This window comes from Erinaceus europaeus, chromosome 12, assembly GCF_950295315.1.
Source record: "Erinaceus europaeus chromosome 12, mEriEur2.1, whole genome shotgun sequence".
NCBI classification, from domain to species: domain Eukaryota; kingdom Metazoa; phylum Chordata; class Mammalia; order Eulipotyphla; family Erinaceidae; genus Erinaceus; species Erinaceus europaeus.
The window spans coordinates 22781162-22796327 of record NC_080173.1 but is presented as its reverse complement, the minus strand read 5'-3'; the positions used below and the strand labels follow the sequence as shown (position 1 = coordinate 22796327).

General features: G+C 42.4%; 1 protein-coding gene across 5 annotated transcripts in view; it reads right to left on the bottom strand.

The window, feature by feature from the left end:
• Nucleotides 1-14866, bottom strand: part of LRIG1 (leucine rich repeats and immunoglobulin like domains 1) — a 139345-nt gene extending 124479 nt beyond the window's left edge. For all 5 annotated transcript variants that reach the window (XM_007520626.3, XM_060202914.1, XM_060202916.1 and 2 more), the window contains exon 1: nucleotides 13994-14866. In XM_007520626.3, the coding sequence (XP_007520688.1) occupies nucleotides 13994-14247 (254 nt within the window). In that variant the 5' untranslated portion in view covers nucleotides 14248-14866. The remainder of the gene's footprint in view (nucleotides 1-13993) is intronic.
• Nucleotides 14867-15166: the final 300 nt, after the last annotated feature.

Here is a 15166-nt window from a genome sequence, read left to right as displayed (position 1 = left end):
AATAACTGCATGGCGTCTGGCACCAACACATCTGATTCTTTGAAGTGGTTCTTAAGCAGAAAGTAGAAAATAAGGGAAAAGGAACAGAAGACCATCCATAATTTCTGTTTTAGGTCATTCTCTCCAAAAGTTCTGTGTGACACATAAAATCAGACAGAGAGCAAGTAAAGACTTCTCACTGTAGGTTCATATTGCAAGGGATACAGCAAGTGAGGAAAACTACTGATTCTACCTCTACCCATCAGTCTGTGACCATTGATGAAAAAACAGATCTTTATCACAGAGAAAATAGTCTTTTTACTCATTATCTAAATTCCAAAATCACTTCTGTTAAGCCCTTAACACAAATTCATAGAGTCATTGCACACTTTGGAGGTAAACCTCAGAATACCACTGAAAAATAATGTAATAGTGGAATTCTTTATGCCCAGATGAAAATATACCAAGCACCAAAAAGAAAAAAAAAATCACAGCACAAAACTCACATAATTATCAAGGCATACTTAGGTACCTGAAACTAAACAATGCCTAACGTAAGATTATGGGAAAAGACAGGGATGTGTGAAAAGTTACCTAATTAGATAAAGAATTCTCTGGAAGAGAGTTAGATGTTAAGAACTTACAAATCATTAGTTGTGTCTCCAACTGCAATGCATAGTATCCCCCTAATAAGGTTCCAGATTCCTAAAAAAATCTGTTCCAAAGCGGGTGTGTGTGTGTGTGTGTGTGTGTGTGTGTGTGTGTGTGTGTTGGTGTCCAAAAGGTCCACCTTTCAAAAATTTACATGACAAAGGATGAGTAAGAGAGGGGAAAAAAAAATCCCAAGAATTTCCACTGAAGGCACTAACAAATTCCATATGGAAGAAAGGTGGATATTCAGAACCAGAAAATAAAAACTTTGAGATTGTGCATGTCTTTTAAAGAGTTCAACTATAAAAGCCATCAAATTTTCAAGAAAAATGTTTGATCAAGAAAAAGCTGATGAAACCCCAGGCAGATGTGTACATCTGGTATCAAAGTGACCAAAAAAAAAAAAAAAGAGAGAGAGAGAGAAAGAGAGAGAGACAGACTTCAAACCTAGGAGGAAAAAAAAAAAAAAAAAGTCAATGGATTACACATTGAGCTCCTAAAAGGTATACAAAAGCTTTCCCTGGTAGAAGAATTGAAAGCTTCTTTGATATCTGCCATGTTCCCAGCATGCACTCAATAGTGATGCAGTTCAAAAGGGCAGACAAGGTGCCTTTACTTTGGTGACAACTACTGAAACTGTTACAGATGGCCTATCCACTCACTTATTTAATGCAGCTTATTAACATCACATACAACTTGACTCATCCTAACTATATGCACTGAGGATCTGCCCAAGACAGATATGGCCTGCAGTGGTCCTAAGAGAGGAAGAGATAGGTGACTCTGGACCCTTTATTTGCCTTTTCTGACCTATGTTCTTAATTCAAAGACCTAAAGTAACTCACAATAGCTTCCATACATTTCTTTGGGCCAGACAGGAAAAGGAGTAAAGAATCAAGAAAGATAGACTCAGAGTCTCACTGAGAACCCTGTGACTAACAACAATATATTCCATTCCCTCTACTGTCCAGGTTGGCCTTGAGGATTTCACTCAGAAACACTGACCATACAGTGAATACTTTCAAGAATTCCAGACACACAGTTCAATTTACTAATTCTTGCCATCCACAAGTAGTTAATACATACTATACTCTCTTTACTTCAAATAAAATAGAATAAAATCATACACCTGGGACAGGGGAAATAGCATAATGGTTATGCAAAGAAACTCTCATGCCTAAGGCTCCAAAGTCCCAGGTTCAATCCTGCACCACCATAAGCCAGAGCTGAGCAGTGCTCTGGTGTCTGTCTCTCTCTCTCTCTCTCTCTCATAAAATAAATAAATAAATAAATCATACACCTATAAACAGGCATCTGAGAAATCATGCATCTCTTTACAGAAAGTGATGTGCCCAAAATCACACTGCCAATAAGTAGCAGAAATAGGCTGAACCCAAAAATCTTCTGATAACCCTGTCTGAGCATGGACTTATTTCTCACCCTACCTTCATAGCCTCAAGAAAAATTAAATTTGAATGGCTGGGGAAATAACAGCAGGTGCAAACTCGGCTTCCATGCCTGTGGTCCCAAGGTCCCAAGTTCAATCACCAGTATGTACCACCATAAGTCAAAACTAAGCAGAGCTCTCATAGCTCTTTCTCTGCCTCTCACTAAAATAAATAAATCTTAAAGAAGAAAAGAAATTATTTTATATTACTTATTTTTGGTCAGTAGTTTTGGCCCCTCTTAGATGAAGAACATCTTTAAGCTTATTGAAAATGTACCTGAGGCTATGTGGGATCCCAGGTTCAATTCTCGGCACTACCATAAGCCAGAGCTGAGCAGCGCTTTGGAAAAATAAAATAAAATAAAAATTTAAATAACCCCTTGCATTGTATATGCCAGAGCAATGCTCTGGTTCTCTCCTTCTCCCATGTTAAAATATAAATAAATCCTTTTTTTTTTTAGTGAAAATGTGAGCTCCTTCCTGTCCAGAAATGTGTACTGAACTCCAAGATTTCCATACAATAAAAGTTTCCTAAAGAATTCCTCAAATTTGAGGCTAGGCAGTTTTTTAATCTATGACAGTATCAAATTCAATATAATTCACTTATTTTAAGTACTACTTCAGATGAAATTATGAAAGATTACAAAAATCTCCATAGAAGAAATTCCGATTTTTCTCTTGGGCAGAACATAGCCCTTGATGAGGCCATGCCACCCTTGGCCAAGAACCCTCCACAGACCCTCCACAGACACCAAACCTGAGAAAGCATTTAAAGGAATTTGGGATGAAACAGACTTAACAGCTACAAACCATTTTACTTTGCTTTTCTGGGATCTCCTCTAAAGACAGAAGGAAACCCAGTTCCCTAGGAGCTGCAGTTTCTGCATCCATCACTTCGTTGCATCAACAACAGACTTCCTGGAAGAAATAAGCTCTTCTGGCTGTTTAGAAGTTTTGCAAGCACTGGGAGCTAGTGTGCTAGAAACTCACACTCAGCCAGGCGGAAGAAAGAAATCACAGCCCTCTCCCCTCCAAAAAAATGTTTTTAATAAAGAAGAATGCAAAAACTAAAATGTAGGCAAGATGTGTGATCAAGGAACTGCACTGCTAAAATCAGATGAAAAAATAAAACTCAATTAGAAAAAAGAAAAAGGAAATTAAATTCATAGTCACTGACCCCCCCCCCCCCAGTTTCCTTAACCCCTTTGGCATGTAAATTGCAGTTTTTTTCAAACAAAATCTGCTGTAAGATGTTACATAGTCAAATGCCATGTAAAAATTAACTAAGATTACTATATTCATGAGCTTAATGATGTAAAATACCTTTTAAAGTGACTCAGTACCTTTTGACATACAGAGAATTAGACTGTACAATGAGACAGTGGAAATGATTCCATAAACTATGATAAAGGGGATATAATTTGGGGTGACCAAGTCACTGTCATCGGGATTTGTAATTAACCTATTAGGCACCATCTATTCTAGAAGGGTCTCCAAACAAATAAAGTAACATGCTGTGAGGCGATTACACTATGGACTTTTAGAAAACCAAAACCAAATCAAACCATTCTGTAGCTTGGATAAAACTATTTTCAAATCTGCATTAAGTTTAAATCAAGCACAGAGGATCCCATGAACCTCGAGGTTTTTTTGGTTGTGTGTTTTTTCTTTTTTTTTTTCTTTTTTTTTTTTTTCCTTTTTTGAGGATTTTCTTACAGGGGACCTCTAACTATTTAAAGCAGCCTCAAGTAGCCACAGCTGGAAGGTTTAGGCCTGGCAAAGTAAACAATAGTTAGCTCCATTCAAACTCACAACTACAACCAATGGTTAATTATCCTTCTGTTAACTGACAATGTCTAAAGTCTCATTTTTAAATGACCATTTACAATTATGTTTGTGCACTAAAAAACTTAATCAACAATTGATAGCACAGTAGAAGCTAGAAATTAAGAGCTACAAAGAGGAAGAGAAAGTTAATCGGAATTACGTATTTATGGCAAAGTACTCTAGGACAAAAGAATTTTCAAAGAGCATCCCATCAGAAAAGAAAAAAAAAAGTCTGAGAACATAAAAATCAAGACTATGCACAGTATGTGCACATTAGACATTCTGTAAATATGCAGCTTACCAAAACTCCTTTTGGAAAAAGGCACTTAAAATGTTGATGGGGAAAGGGTGGTTCAGTGGTATGGTACAGCACATGAGTCCTATGTGTGAAGCCTTGGGTTTGATTTCCAGGCACCAAAAAATAACCAAATAAATATTTAAAACATCCACTTAAAAATGCTGTAAAAATTCACATTTCTTAAAGCATACCACAGTGAACTCCATATAAACTGTATTTCAATAAAGTGATTTTTTTAAATTAAAAAAAAAACCTTGTAAATAAACTTTTATGTTTGGCTTTGCTTCCAAATCAACATAAAGAAAAAAATCATGGAAAGAGAGAAGTGTATTGGAGCATAGATTAAAAAAAAAAGTGGGGGGCCCCACATGCAGGAGAAGTCACTTCACAGGCAGTGAAGCAGGTCTGCAGGTGTCTTTCTCTCCCCCTCTCTGTCTTCTCCACCTCTCTCCATTTCTCTGTCCTGTCCAACATCAGCGGCATCAATAACAACAACAATAAAAAAAAAACAACCAAGGGTAAAAAAAAAAAGGCAGGGGATGATAAGTTGATAATTGTTGAAAATAAAGGACCATACAGTTTGCTATCTGTATGATTAAATGGTAAGAAGAAATACCACTACCAACTGAAGTGATTTATTTATTTTTAAGCAGTTGATTATCTAACAATTGTTTCCTGGATTCCATTTTTAAAATCAGATCTCTCCCATAGTCTCCACAGGCACACACACACCTGCAATAACCTACTACTTTCTAGTATGTGGCTGTCACTGCCTAAAGCCCAGTGTTGTCAATTTCTTTTTATCCAGTCCAAACAGCCAGTGCTGGGGGTACAAATGCTTACAAACAAAGGGCACTACAACTACAACATTCGGAACTAAACTGAGATTAGCTATCCCATAGTTCAAAAGTGCTCAGTCCTCCTTATTGGATCTAACAGGCTATCATCAAGGAGGTAAGCCAGGGAGAAACAATTTATCAGTGCAATGACCAAGATAAGCAGCAAATTATTTGAACAGCAAATTATAAATTGGTGGAAGGAGCAAAGGACAGGAAGTGGGGGGGTGGGGGGAAATACTTGCTGAATGCTGCATAAAAGAGTCTTAGAAGATGAAATTGAGAGATTTTTTTTATTATTATCAGCGGGGTGGGGGGGAAGAAATCCATCATTATCTCCACTTTATTTCTCAAGATACACCTAATTCTACTTAGGACATAGACCCTAACTCATTTCATTCATTCATTGCTTCCTAGTAATGTAAGGTGGGAGGGGGGGGAGTTTGCAAATTATAATGGATAAAGAGATCTCCACACCATGAAAGTTTAAAGAATAATCAATGTAAAGTGCTTAAAAAAAAAGAGAGAGAGAGAGACAGGCCATGCTTTCTTTAAACTCTCTGAATTCCACCTTCTGCCAAAACAAACTAAAACAAGCAGTGATTGGAACCTGCATCCTGGTTCATAAGGAAACCAAAATGTATTAGAACTTGCAGAGATGAACGGATTGGTTGTTCGCACAATGGGCTTTACCGGTTATGCTAGATTAAATAGTAATAAAGACGCAAACAATCGTTGCCGTTCATGTGGGCAAGGCTATGAATCACGGCCATTCACTGGAGAAGGGATGCATGTACAGGTGCAGAAGGAGCAAACGCAAACGGCTTTTCAGGTGGCATCCTTGCCAGATTCCTCAAATGACCCTGTGCTCACTGCCCGTGTCCTTTACAAAGTTACCGTAGGCTTGCAAACAAACCAAAACAAACGAAATATATCAGAGCTCTCCAGCTCTCTTCAGACAACCAAACAATCATCTCCCCTCACACCTACTCCTCCCTCAAATATTTCCAAAGAGAAGTGGGTACAATGAAGGATTCAGCTAGCCCCAAAGTCTGTAACCTAACCCCTGTTTGGAAGTGTGCACCTGCATCTTTCCAAGCTATTGACAGAGAGGCACTACTTACATCTTGGTAGGGTTCAGTTTCAATGAAACCCTGGGAAATAATAGGATAAAATTATTAGTTTAAGGACCTCTCATTTCTCAGACTCCTTCCCACACCCCACCTCCCAAGGATAATGCTAAATATACAGAAGTATTTGTACAACTGGAATAAATTTATAAACGATCTCAATAATTTTTGCTAATTATGTAATTTTTTGCAACTGCTTCTAGCTTCCTGCCTGTTCCTCTGAGAATCCCAAGGGCACATGAAGTTTCATTTGTTTTACTTCTACATAGCACCAAGACTTTATGGGAGAAGGCTGCTTGCTTTGTGAGCCCTGCCACCTGTTCACCCAAAAGAAGTCTTGATATAAGAAAAGTGCAATCCCCTCACACACACCCCTGAAGCCTTTGTTACCAATTAATCCACATGAAGAGACAGGGCATGAGAAAAAAAAAAATAGCAAATCTGAGCTACTGAGATTTTAGCCTTCAAATTGTGCTCGGGAATCATCAGCAAATTGAGGAACTCAGACTGAAGAGCTGGAGTAAATACATGTCATCTAACTTTGTCCTCACGTCAACTGTAAGATAAAAAGTGATGATTCCTACTTAGAAGTGAGGGAGGTTATCTTGCCCTGACAACCACCCACAAGAACAAACCTCTCATAAAGGATCTCCTTCATCGCTGTCTTGAAGAGGAGAGAAGGAAACACAAGAAATGCCTCATGTGGCCTGGATACTATACAGTCACCGCCATCTTCAGCCATAGCCATGAACTAACAGACTGTGTGCTGTCTGCTCCACTGGCCTCCAGCAGTTGAGGCTGAAATGAAGGATGTACCTTCACCCACAAGTAGCACTTGAGCACCCTGAATCAAGATGAATGGGAAACGATTGCAGAAGACAAATTTCAAATTTAAAAAGAATGAAAAGAAATGAAAGTAGGCAGGAGGGAAAGAGTCTCACACCATCAACACACATGTAGTAGTGAGGTGGTCAAGCCAAGAGCGAGACCTAAAAATAATTTTCAATCTCTTCATCAATTTTTCCAGTGAAAAGTGGAGACTACATGGCACTGGAGAGGGACAAGAGTGCCCGTATTTATAACAGAGTGAAATCAATAACCCAAATGGGTAGTTGGCATACAGGTGAGTAGCAAATGCCCCAGAGGACACAAAGACCAGCTAGAGACAGGACATGAAGATGTTGAAAGCCTAAGAAACAGACAAGCTACTTTTTAAAAATGAAATAACTTCTGTAAGCAGATTGGATTTATAGCTTGTATTTCAGAAGATTATGCACAAAATAGTTGGATCAAAACCACATATAAAATATTAGATAGTATAAAAATATATAAAGCCTTTGCATACAAAAATTCATAGTAACCTAGGAGATTTCACAAAGGATAGTGTTGGATTCTCAAGCATGATCCCTGGCATCAAATGCACCACGGTAATGCTCTGTTGTTCTCTCTCTCTCATAAATTAAAAAAAAGGATATATATTGGCAACATCCTATCAGATCGCAATTTTCATTGTTTTTCCTACAATCTTTACTTTGCTAATGACAGAGTGTCAATTTGTTTCAGTAGGAAATCTCCCAGTCTCTTTTATGTGATTAGCCAATTAATGAGTCCATTTGGATTGCTACTGTAAACTCTGCAGATATCTATATTAAGTGCAGGTTCCAAGAGGGGTAAATAAAACATTATGAAAATTTAAATATCTGGTCTTCCAAGTCCTATTTCTTTAGTGGGAATATAAGAATTTATCCAAGTTTTTTTTTTTATTGATTCTCACACCTTAACTTGAAACACAAGCAGATGAAAACCAACCACATTATTGACATAACTGAAAACTGAAAAAAAAAAAAAAAAAAAAAAAAACTGAAGCTATGAAGTAGATCGTATGAGCCCCATAGAGTAATGTCATTCATAAGTCATCAGAATCAACCCAACCCTAACTGCCCCCTGAATTCCCACAGGCCAGGCAACACTGGAGATTTTTAGTATTTTCCTCTGGCTGGGAATTTTTCTTCTACCCCTCCTCCTCCCTCCAGTCTCAAAACAATGCCTTCAGCCTTTGAAACTGCATCCATTGTAAACAGCTCTGAATATTAACACAGCACAGAGCCCTTCTGCTTTTAAAAGACCACCAGGGTTTCAAATTGCAGTCACTGAGGAGGGGGTCTCCAGTGACTAAGTGTCACCAAGCTCAATCAAAAGAAGCTCTAAGCTAGGCTTGCTCATGAAACTTAAAGTCCTTCAACCTATGGGGTAAATCAGGGGAAGCCCTTTGAGTTTTAAACAAGTAGGGGGGCTAGAACTGGGGGAAGGGAGAAGGCAGGAGACAGTTTTATATAACCAACAACCTTTACTACTTATAGCAATGCTCAATTCAATGAATCCCTTTTCTAGATCCCTAGCCTGTAAAAGTCACTTCTAAAATAACCTTAGGCAATGTTAAATAATCTTCTTCCTGCCTTCCTGGCTAACAGACCTTCAGGGCATTAGCAGGTGCAAAAAAACTGGGCCAGGTGCATTGTTAAGTCACACAAAACCCTAGTGCTTTCTTGCATTCCTATCCACTCTGAAAGAGAGGATGCTGAAAAGACTTCGCACCAAGGAGACACCTCTGCAGAATGGCGAAGAGGCCCTTTCATTGTGAACACACTGTCTGAGGGAGAGAAAGGTCAGCCAGAGGCCGTCACAAAGTGCTCAGGGAAGGCTGCAATGGGGGACCCAGGCAGAGGAATTAACACTGGAGAGAAGGAACTGGAGCACCCAAACACCCACTAAAAATGAGCTTTCATTATGCTGCCCTGAACTGTCTTCATCTTTGTGAAAATGTTGCCAAGAATCAAAGCTGACAATACATTCAAAAGTTAACAGTTTATGAAATCTAGTGACAAGAAGTATTACTTCTTGTTTGCATCAGTTCCTTGAAAGGGGGGTAAAATGGAGCACCATGTGCTAGCACATTCATCTATACTGCGCCTAGGGGTTCAAGGCACTTCCTAGCTCACAGTACTCAGAAGTCAGATTTTTTTATTATAATTTTTATTTATAAAATGGAAACACTGACAAGACCATGGGATAAGAGGGGTACAATTCCACACAATTCCCGCCACCAGAACTCCGTATCCCATCCCCTCCCTTGAAAGCTTTCCTGTTCTTTATCCCTCTGGGAGTATGGACCCAGGTTCATTAGGGGGGTGTATAGAAGGTGGAAGGTCTGACCTCTGTAATTGCTTCCCCCCACTGAACATAGGCATTGACAGGTCAAGAAGTCTGATTTTTATATCAGAATTTTGTATCAGCAGGACTTACATAGCATGCTGTATTTTTTTCAAGGTAACCAATTTTATATTGCCAGTGACTTCCCCTTACCCAAAATAGGCACCAGATAACTAACAGCAAGTGTTCCATCATGGAGTAAGGTGAGGGCTTTGGGGCCAAGTTTCTGGCACTTACTACAAGGACTCTGAGCTCAAAATTCCCTAAAATACTGAAAGCACTGCATCTTTAAGATTTTCTTCCGATTTTTACAGTGTTTAAAAGTCTTCTTATTCAAAAAAAAAAATGCTTCCCCATACCCATAAATATGTGTTCAAGGTTTGTGGAGTTCTTGTGAAGTGATGTACAGACATAAAGAAAATGGGAGAAGGAAAGACCTCAGGATAATGCTAGCAACAGCGTAGTTCTTTTAAAAAAATGAATAAATAAAAGACTACAAGAACCTTGTCTTAGGTTCTGGAATAATTTGGTCACCTGTACTTTAAAATCTAATATGCGTAATAAACAGGATGGGAAGTATTTTCCAAGTCAGTCCTAATTCACAACACCTGCACACCTGGACCTTCAAGCAGAGCTATAAAATTTGAAAGACAAAGGCCCTCTTTGCTTCATAATTACAATGGCAACTAATGTAATGATAAGCATTATGCACCAGGAACTTTCCAAAACCTACAAAGGTTAGATTTAAGCCACCAAGTTTGGCACTGCAAACATATAAAGAGGCCCAAATCAATACAGGCATCTTAATGTGGCTCAGGATAATGACATTTGTTCCTGGGGGGCCAGGCGGTGGCTCAGTGGGTTAAGAGCACAGAAGTGCAAGGACTGGCTTAAAGATCCTGGTTCCAGCCCCCGGTTCCCCACCTGCAAGGGAGTCACTTCACAAGCGGTGAAACAGGTCTGCAGGTGTCTATCTTTCTCTCTGCCTCTCTGTCTTCCCCTCCTCTCTCTATTTCTCTCTGTCCTATCCAACAATGACATCAATAACAACAACTACAACAATAAAATAACAAAGGCAACAAAAGATAAAATAAATAAATAAATATTTTAAAAAATTACATTTGTTCCTGCCTTATAATGAATATCCTGAATTCTGAATACCATGTCATCTTCCCTACACATGGAGAACATGCAACCCAGTTTGTTCTTCCTCTACAGACTGCCCTCCTTACTACCACAATCCCATAGAGCCATCACTCTGCTCCTAGAATGATTAAACTAGCAGCATTCTGTGCTCAACTTTATGCCACCATAAAAGTCAAAGGTAAATTGTATCCAATACTTCTTTTTTTTAATATTTATTTTATTTATTTATTCCCTTTTGTTGCCCTTGTTTTATTGTAGTTATTATTGTTGTTGTCGTTGTTGGATAGGACAGAGAGAAATGGAGAGAGGAGGAGAAGACAGAGAGGAGGAGAGAAAGATAGACACCTGCAGACCTGCTTCACCGCCTGTGAAGTGACTCCCCTGCAGGTGGGGAGCCGGAGTTCGAACAGGGATCCTTATGCTGGTCCTTGTGCTTTGCGCCACCTGTGCTTAACCCACTGCGCTACAGCCCGACTCCCTCCAATACTTCTTAAATAGCTTCTGAAACCATGTACTCAAAAATTATTTCAAAGAAAGCAAATATCTGAGTTCTAAGAAATTCAATTTCTCAGGTTCTGGGAAGCTGGGATAAGGCTTGGCAGTGCTTGGTGCTATTTATGAGTGTGCTGGTTGAACTATGCCAATCTCACCTACGTAATAGGATGGCAGACTCAGTGATGGCTTGACTACTATAGGTTACTGTACCAGTAAGTTATCCTCAGTCCCCGTGAAGGAACCTATTTTCCCCTCTGTCACCTTCATTCCCTGTCTTCCACTCAGATGGCATTTACAATCACTATTAAAGTTTTACTCTCCTTATGCAAGGCCTAGGAAAAACTTCAAAATTATTATAGATACACAGTTGACAAAAGGGGAAAAAAAAAAAAAACTTCCATAAAGCCACAGGTCGTTTTCTATCTCAAACTCACAGCCTGGAATTGTTTGAACTAGCTGCTGTAAACCTAATTCATGAGGTTATAAACTAGCTCAAAGCATTTTCTAGGCACAATAGACTCAGAGGGTATAAACTTGATGAAACTACAAGGTATTTTATTGTACACTGAGACTTTCTCTCCTAAAGTCCTGCTGAATCAGAGTCAGGAATATAAATATCCCAATGGAAATCTCAGAATAATTCTAATAATTTTAATGTAGAAATCTAAAATATGGAGGAATTTAATGGGGAAAAAAAGACATTTTTCAAAAGATACTTATTTTGTATTGCCACATATGGGCCAAAAGATGGCCAATTCTTATCTTAAAATATAATCAGCTGATATTCTCCCATCCAAGTACTAACCAGGCCCGACCCTGCTTAGCTTCCAAGATCAGATGAGATCGGGCGTGTTCAGGGTGGTATGGCCGTAGACAAATCAACTGATATTCTAAATGTAATCCAATCTCCTGAATTTCAAAATATCCAGCTGAGTACTTACTAATAAATATGAATATAAAGAAGAAAACCAGGCAATTTTTAAAGTATTTATACCAAATGAAATAATACAGTGAAAATCAAAACATTTGGGATAATGTGGAACTCTCTGTGACAATAACAATCCTGTAAATCAGTATTTTCTCAATAAAGTGATAATAAAGTTGAAGGGAGAGAAGGAAGGAGAGAAAATCAAAATACCACTAATTTTGCTCCAAAAACTCACAAGGAGATCTTGGGACCACAGGAAAGTGCAAATAAGAGAGCGCACTGTCCCCTGAGGGAAGTCATCACTATTTCTGAACTAAGTAAGTACCCTCCCCAACAATGTGCCCAACACCTGGCATCTGAAGTCATTCTTTCAACAAGTAAATACTGAAGAAGTTTATTCTCGTCCTGTCCACAACTTCATTTTTAAAACTACTTCAAGAGTGTGTAAGAAAAACCAAAATATGCCAGATGGTTTCAACAGAATGTACACGACATCTACGCTCTATCAGTCCTTAACAGTCAGTGACTGTTAAAACCCACACTCTGACCACCGGCTTTCACTAAATTGGTGAATGCCAGACTGCTTAAGAGAAAGCTTAATCTTAAGGTAAGCCTCAGAACTGTCATATTTAGTAATTAAGCAACGTGTAGCATGATCTAAGATAAAAAAAAAAATTTTTTTAAAGCTGTTCCTTATTCTCAGTGGTACAGGATCTTCACATTAAAAAGTAATTCACTTCTCTTCTCCTAGAGGCAGCCAGAGACCGGGAACACATGTTCTTAGAGGCAGCCACAGGTGTTGCTTAAAACTTGTGCTGCCAGTTTTGTTTCTCTTCTTTAAAGCAGTGAATGTCATGCCTGAGGTTAGTGTTGTTCTCTCCTAAGTTCTAGGAATGATGTCTAATTATTCAACTGAAAAGCATATTCAAGCGAGGCCTCTTCAGGAAGGTACTAATAGTTCTAAAGAGATGCTAATCACTGATAACTGGGCATGATTTTGACTCATGAGCCAGAATTTTTAGAAATAAAAAGTTATTATATTCTACCATATTTACAGAAGTCTATTTTTTTTCCGCCAAATCTCCTCTAAGAAGTGTCCCAAGAAGTACGGATAGGCCAAACTCCTGACATCACCAAAAAAAAAAAAAAAAAAAAATCCACTGGGGTAAAACAAACTGCCAAAATACACCGCAGTGCCAACACTTTTTCATAAAGAAGCACTCACTACTCCTCTACTAATTTGTACCCTTTAGAAGATGAAGTAGAGGGCGGCCTCAGCGGGTCTCTAGAAACAGAGAGGAAAGGTCTAGAACAGGGTTCCCCAAAAATGCCAACCAGAGGCGGAAAAGGATCTCCAAGAACTCTCAAAGTCCCCTGATGTTGGGGTGGGGGTGGGCAGAGAGTGTCCCTTCAGGAAGAACACCTGCTGCCCCCATCAGAGCCCCATCCAGCCACAGTGATGGGGGTGTGGGGGCAGCAGCTACACACAGTCTTCACTGATCAGTAAGTGGAAGACCGTACGGGGGTCAAGAGTCACCTTCATTCATTACCCACTGGAAGAACCCAAGAATCCAGAGACACCACAGAGCTGGCTCAGGGGTCAGGGAGAAAAAGGAACACAGAACCCTCAGACTCCGAGACAAACTTCCTTCCTCGCGCCCTCCCTACCTCCTCCCCTCCAGATGTTTCCCCACTTTGCATTCACAGACTGGCCGGCTGACACGCTCACTCCAGAGTCCACGCTCACATCGCCTCACCTGCAGGCTCCCCCCTCCGCTAACTCCCATGTCGCCACCTCCAAACCCCCAGGTGACAAGACACTTTTTTTTTTTTTGCTCTTCCAGACTCCTCGCACGCACCCTCCAGTCCGGACCCTCCCTGTGCGACCTCTCCACGAGGATCCCATCTGACAGTTTTCCAGATGATGCAACTGCACATACCCGCGCGCACGCACACACCTGAACCCGCACTCCTTGCCGGGAGAGCACCCCCCGCCGCCCCGGCCTCCCCCAAAGTGACAGGGAGACCACGAAGAACCGCACTCACAGGCTCCGCGTCCAGGGGGGCAGGTCTCCGGGCAGCGCCGCCAGCCCGCGGCCACCACAGTCCAGCGAGTCCCCGGCGCACATGCAGGCGGCCGGGCAGGGCGCAGGCGGGCCGGTCGAGGCGGTCGCCCGCTCCAGCCGGAGCAGCAGCAGCAGCAGCAGCAGCAGCAGCAGCAACGGCGGCGGCAGCGACGGCCACAGAACAGCAGGCGAGCGGCGCGGGGCCCCGAGCGCTCCCCGGACCGGCCGCGCCATCTTGTCTGGAGCGCGCTGCGAACTCCGGGCGCGGGGGCTGCTAGGTGCGGGACGACCGCAGCCGCGGGCGGCGACTCTGCTCCGCACTAGGCTCCGCGCCGGGGCATGGCCGCCCGCGCAAGTTCTGACGGCGGCGACGGCTCTGGCGTTCAGCAGGCCCCCGGTGTTCGGGTCGCTCCGCAGCGCCCAGAGGGGGCCTCGAGCCCCGCGCCCATCCGGGCCGACCCGCCCGCGCTCGCTGCAAACACCGCGGATCCGGGAGAGGGGGGCTCCGCCGGCGCGCCTCGTCCTCCCGCCGCGTCCCTGGCAGGCTCCCGGGTCTCCGCGCACGCCAAGTGCCGCCGTCGCCCGCGGCGGCCCAGGGCAAAGTAGCGCCTCCGCTTGCCCGAGGAAGGCGCTCAGCTTCGCCTCCGCAGCCCGGCGCCTTCGGGCATCTTCCTCGCGGTTTCGGGAGCCCAGCTCCTGATCTCGGAATGGACGGCGTGGCGAGCCCGCACTGCTCCCGACGGTACCCGTGTGACAGTCCCGCTGTCCAAGCGCCAGAGCCTCAGCGCGCGCGCAGTTCCGCGCTCCGCACGGCTCCTCCGCGTAGCCGGAGCCCCACAGACCTCGCGGCCGAACAATCAGCCGCTAGCAGCTCACCGCTCGCCTCGCAGCGGCCCAGCCCCGGCTGGTCGCCACACCCCCAGGCCCCGCCCCCGGCCGCTCGCCCTCACACACCCCCGGGGCTCCGAGCCCTGCGGCTTCCCGACGGCCCACGTTGGATGCTTTGCAACAGAGCTGCGCCACGCCCCCTTCTTGCTGATGATTGGCTATCGGAATCTGTGGCTGCCAAATTGCAAGATCATTGGACAGTTCGCTTTCGTCCCGCCCCTCCCGCTCCTCCAGCTACCCCGCCCCACTCCCTTTTCCCACCCAA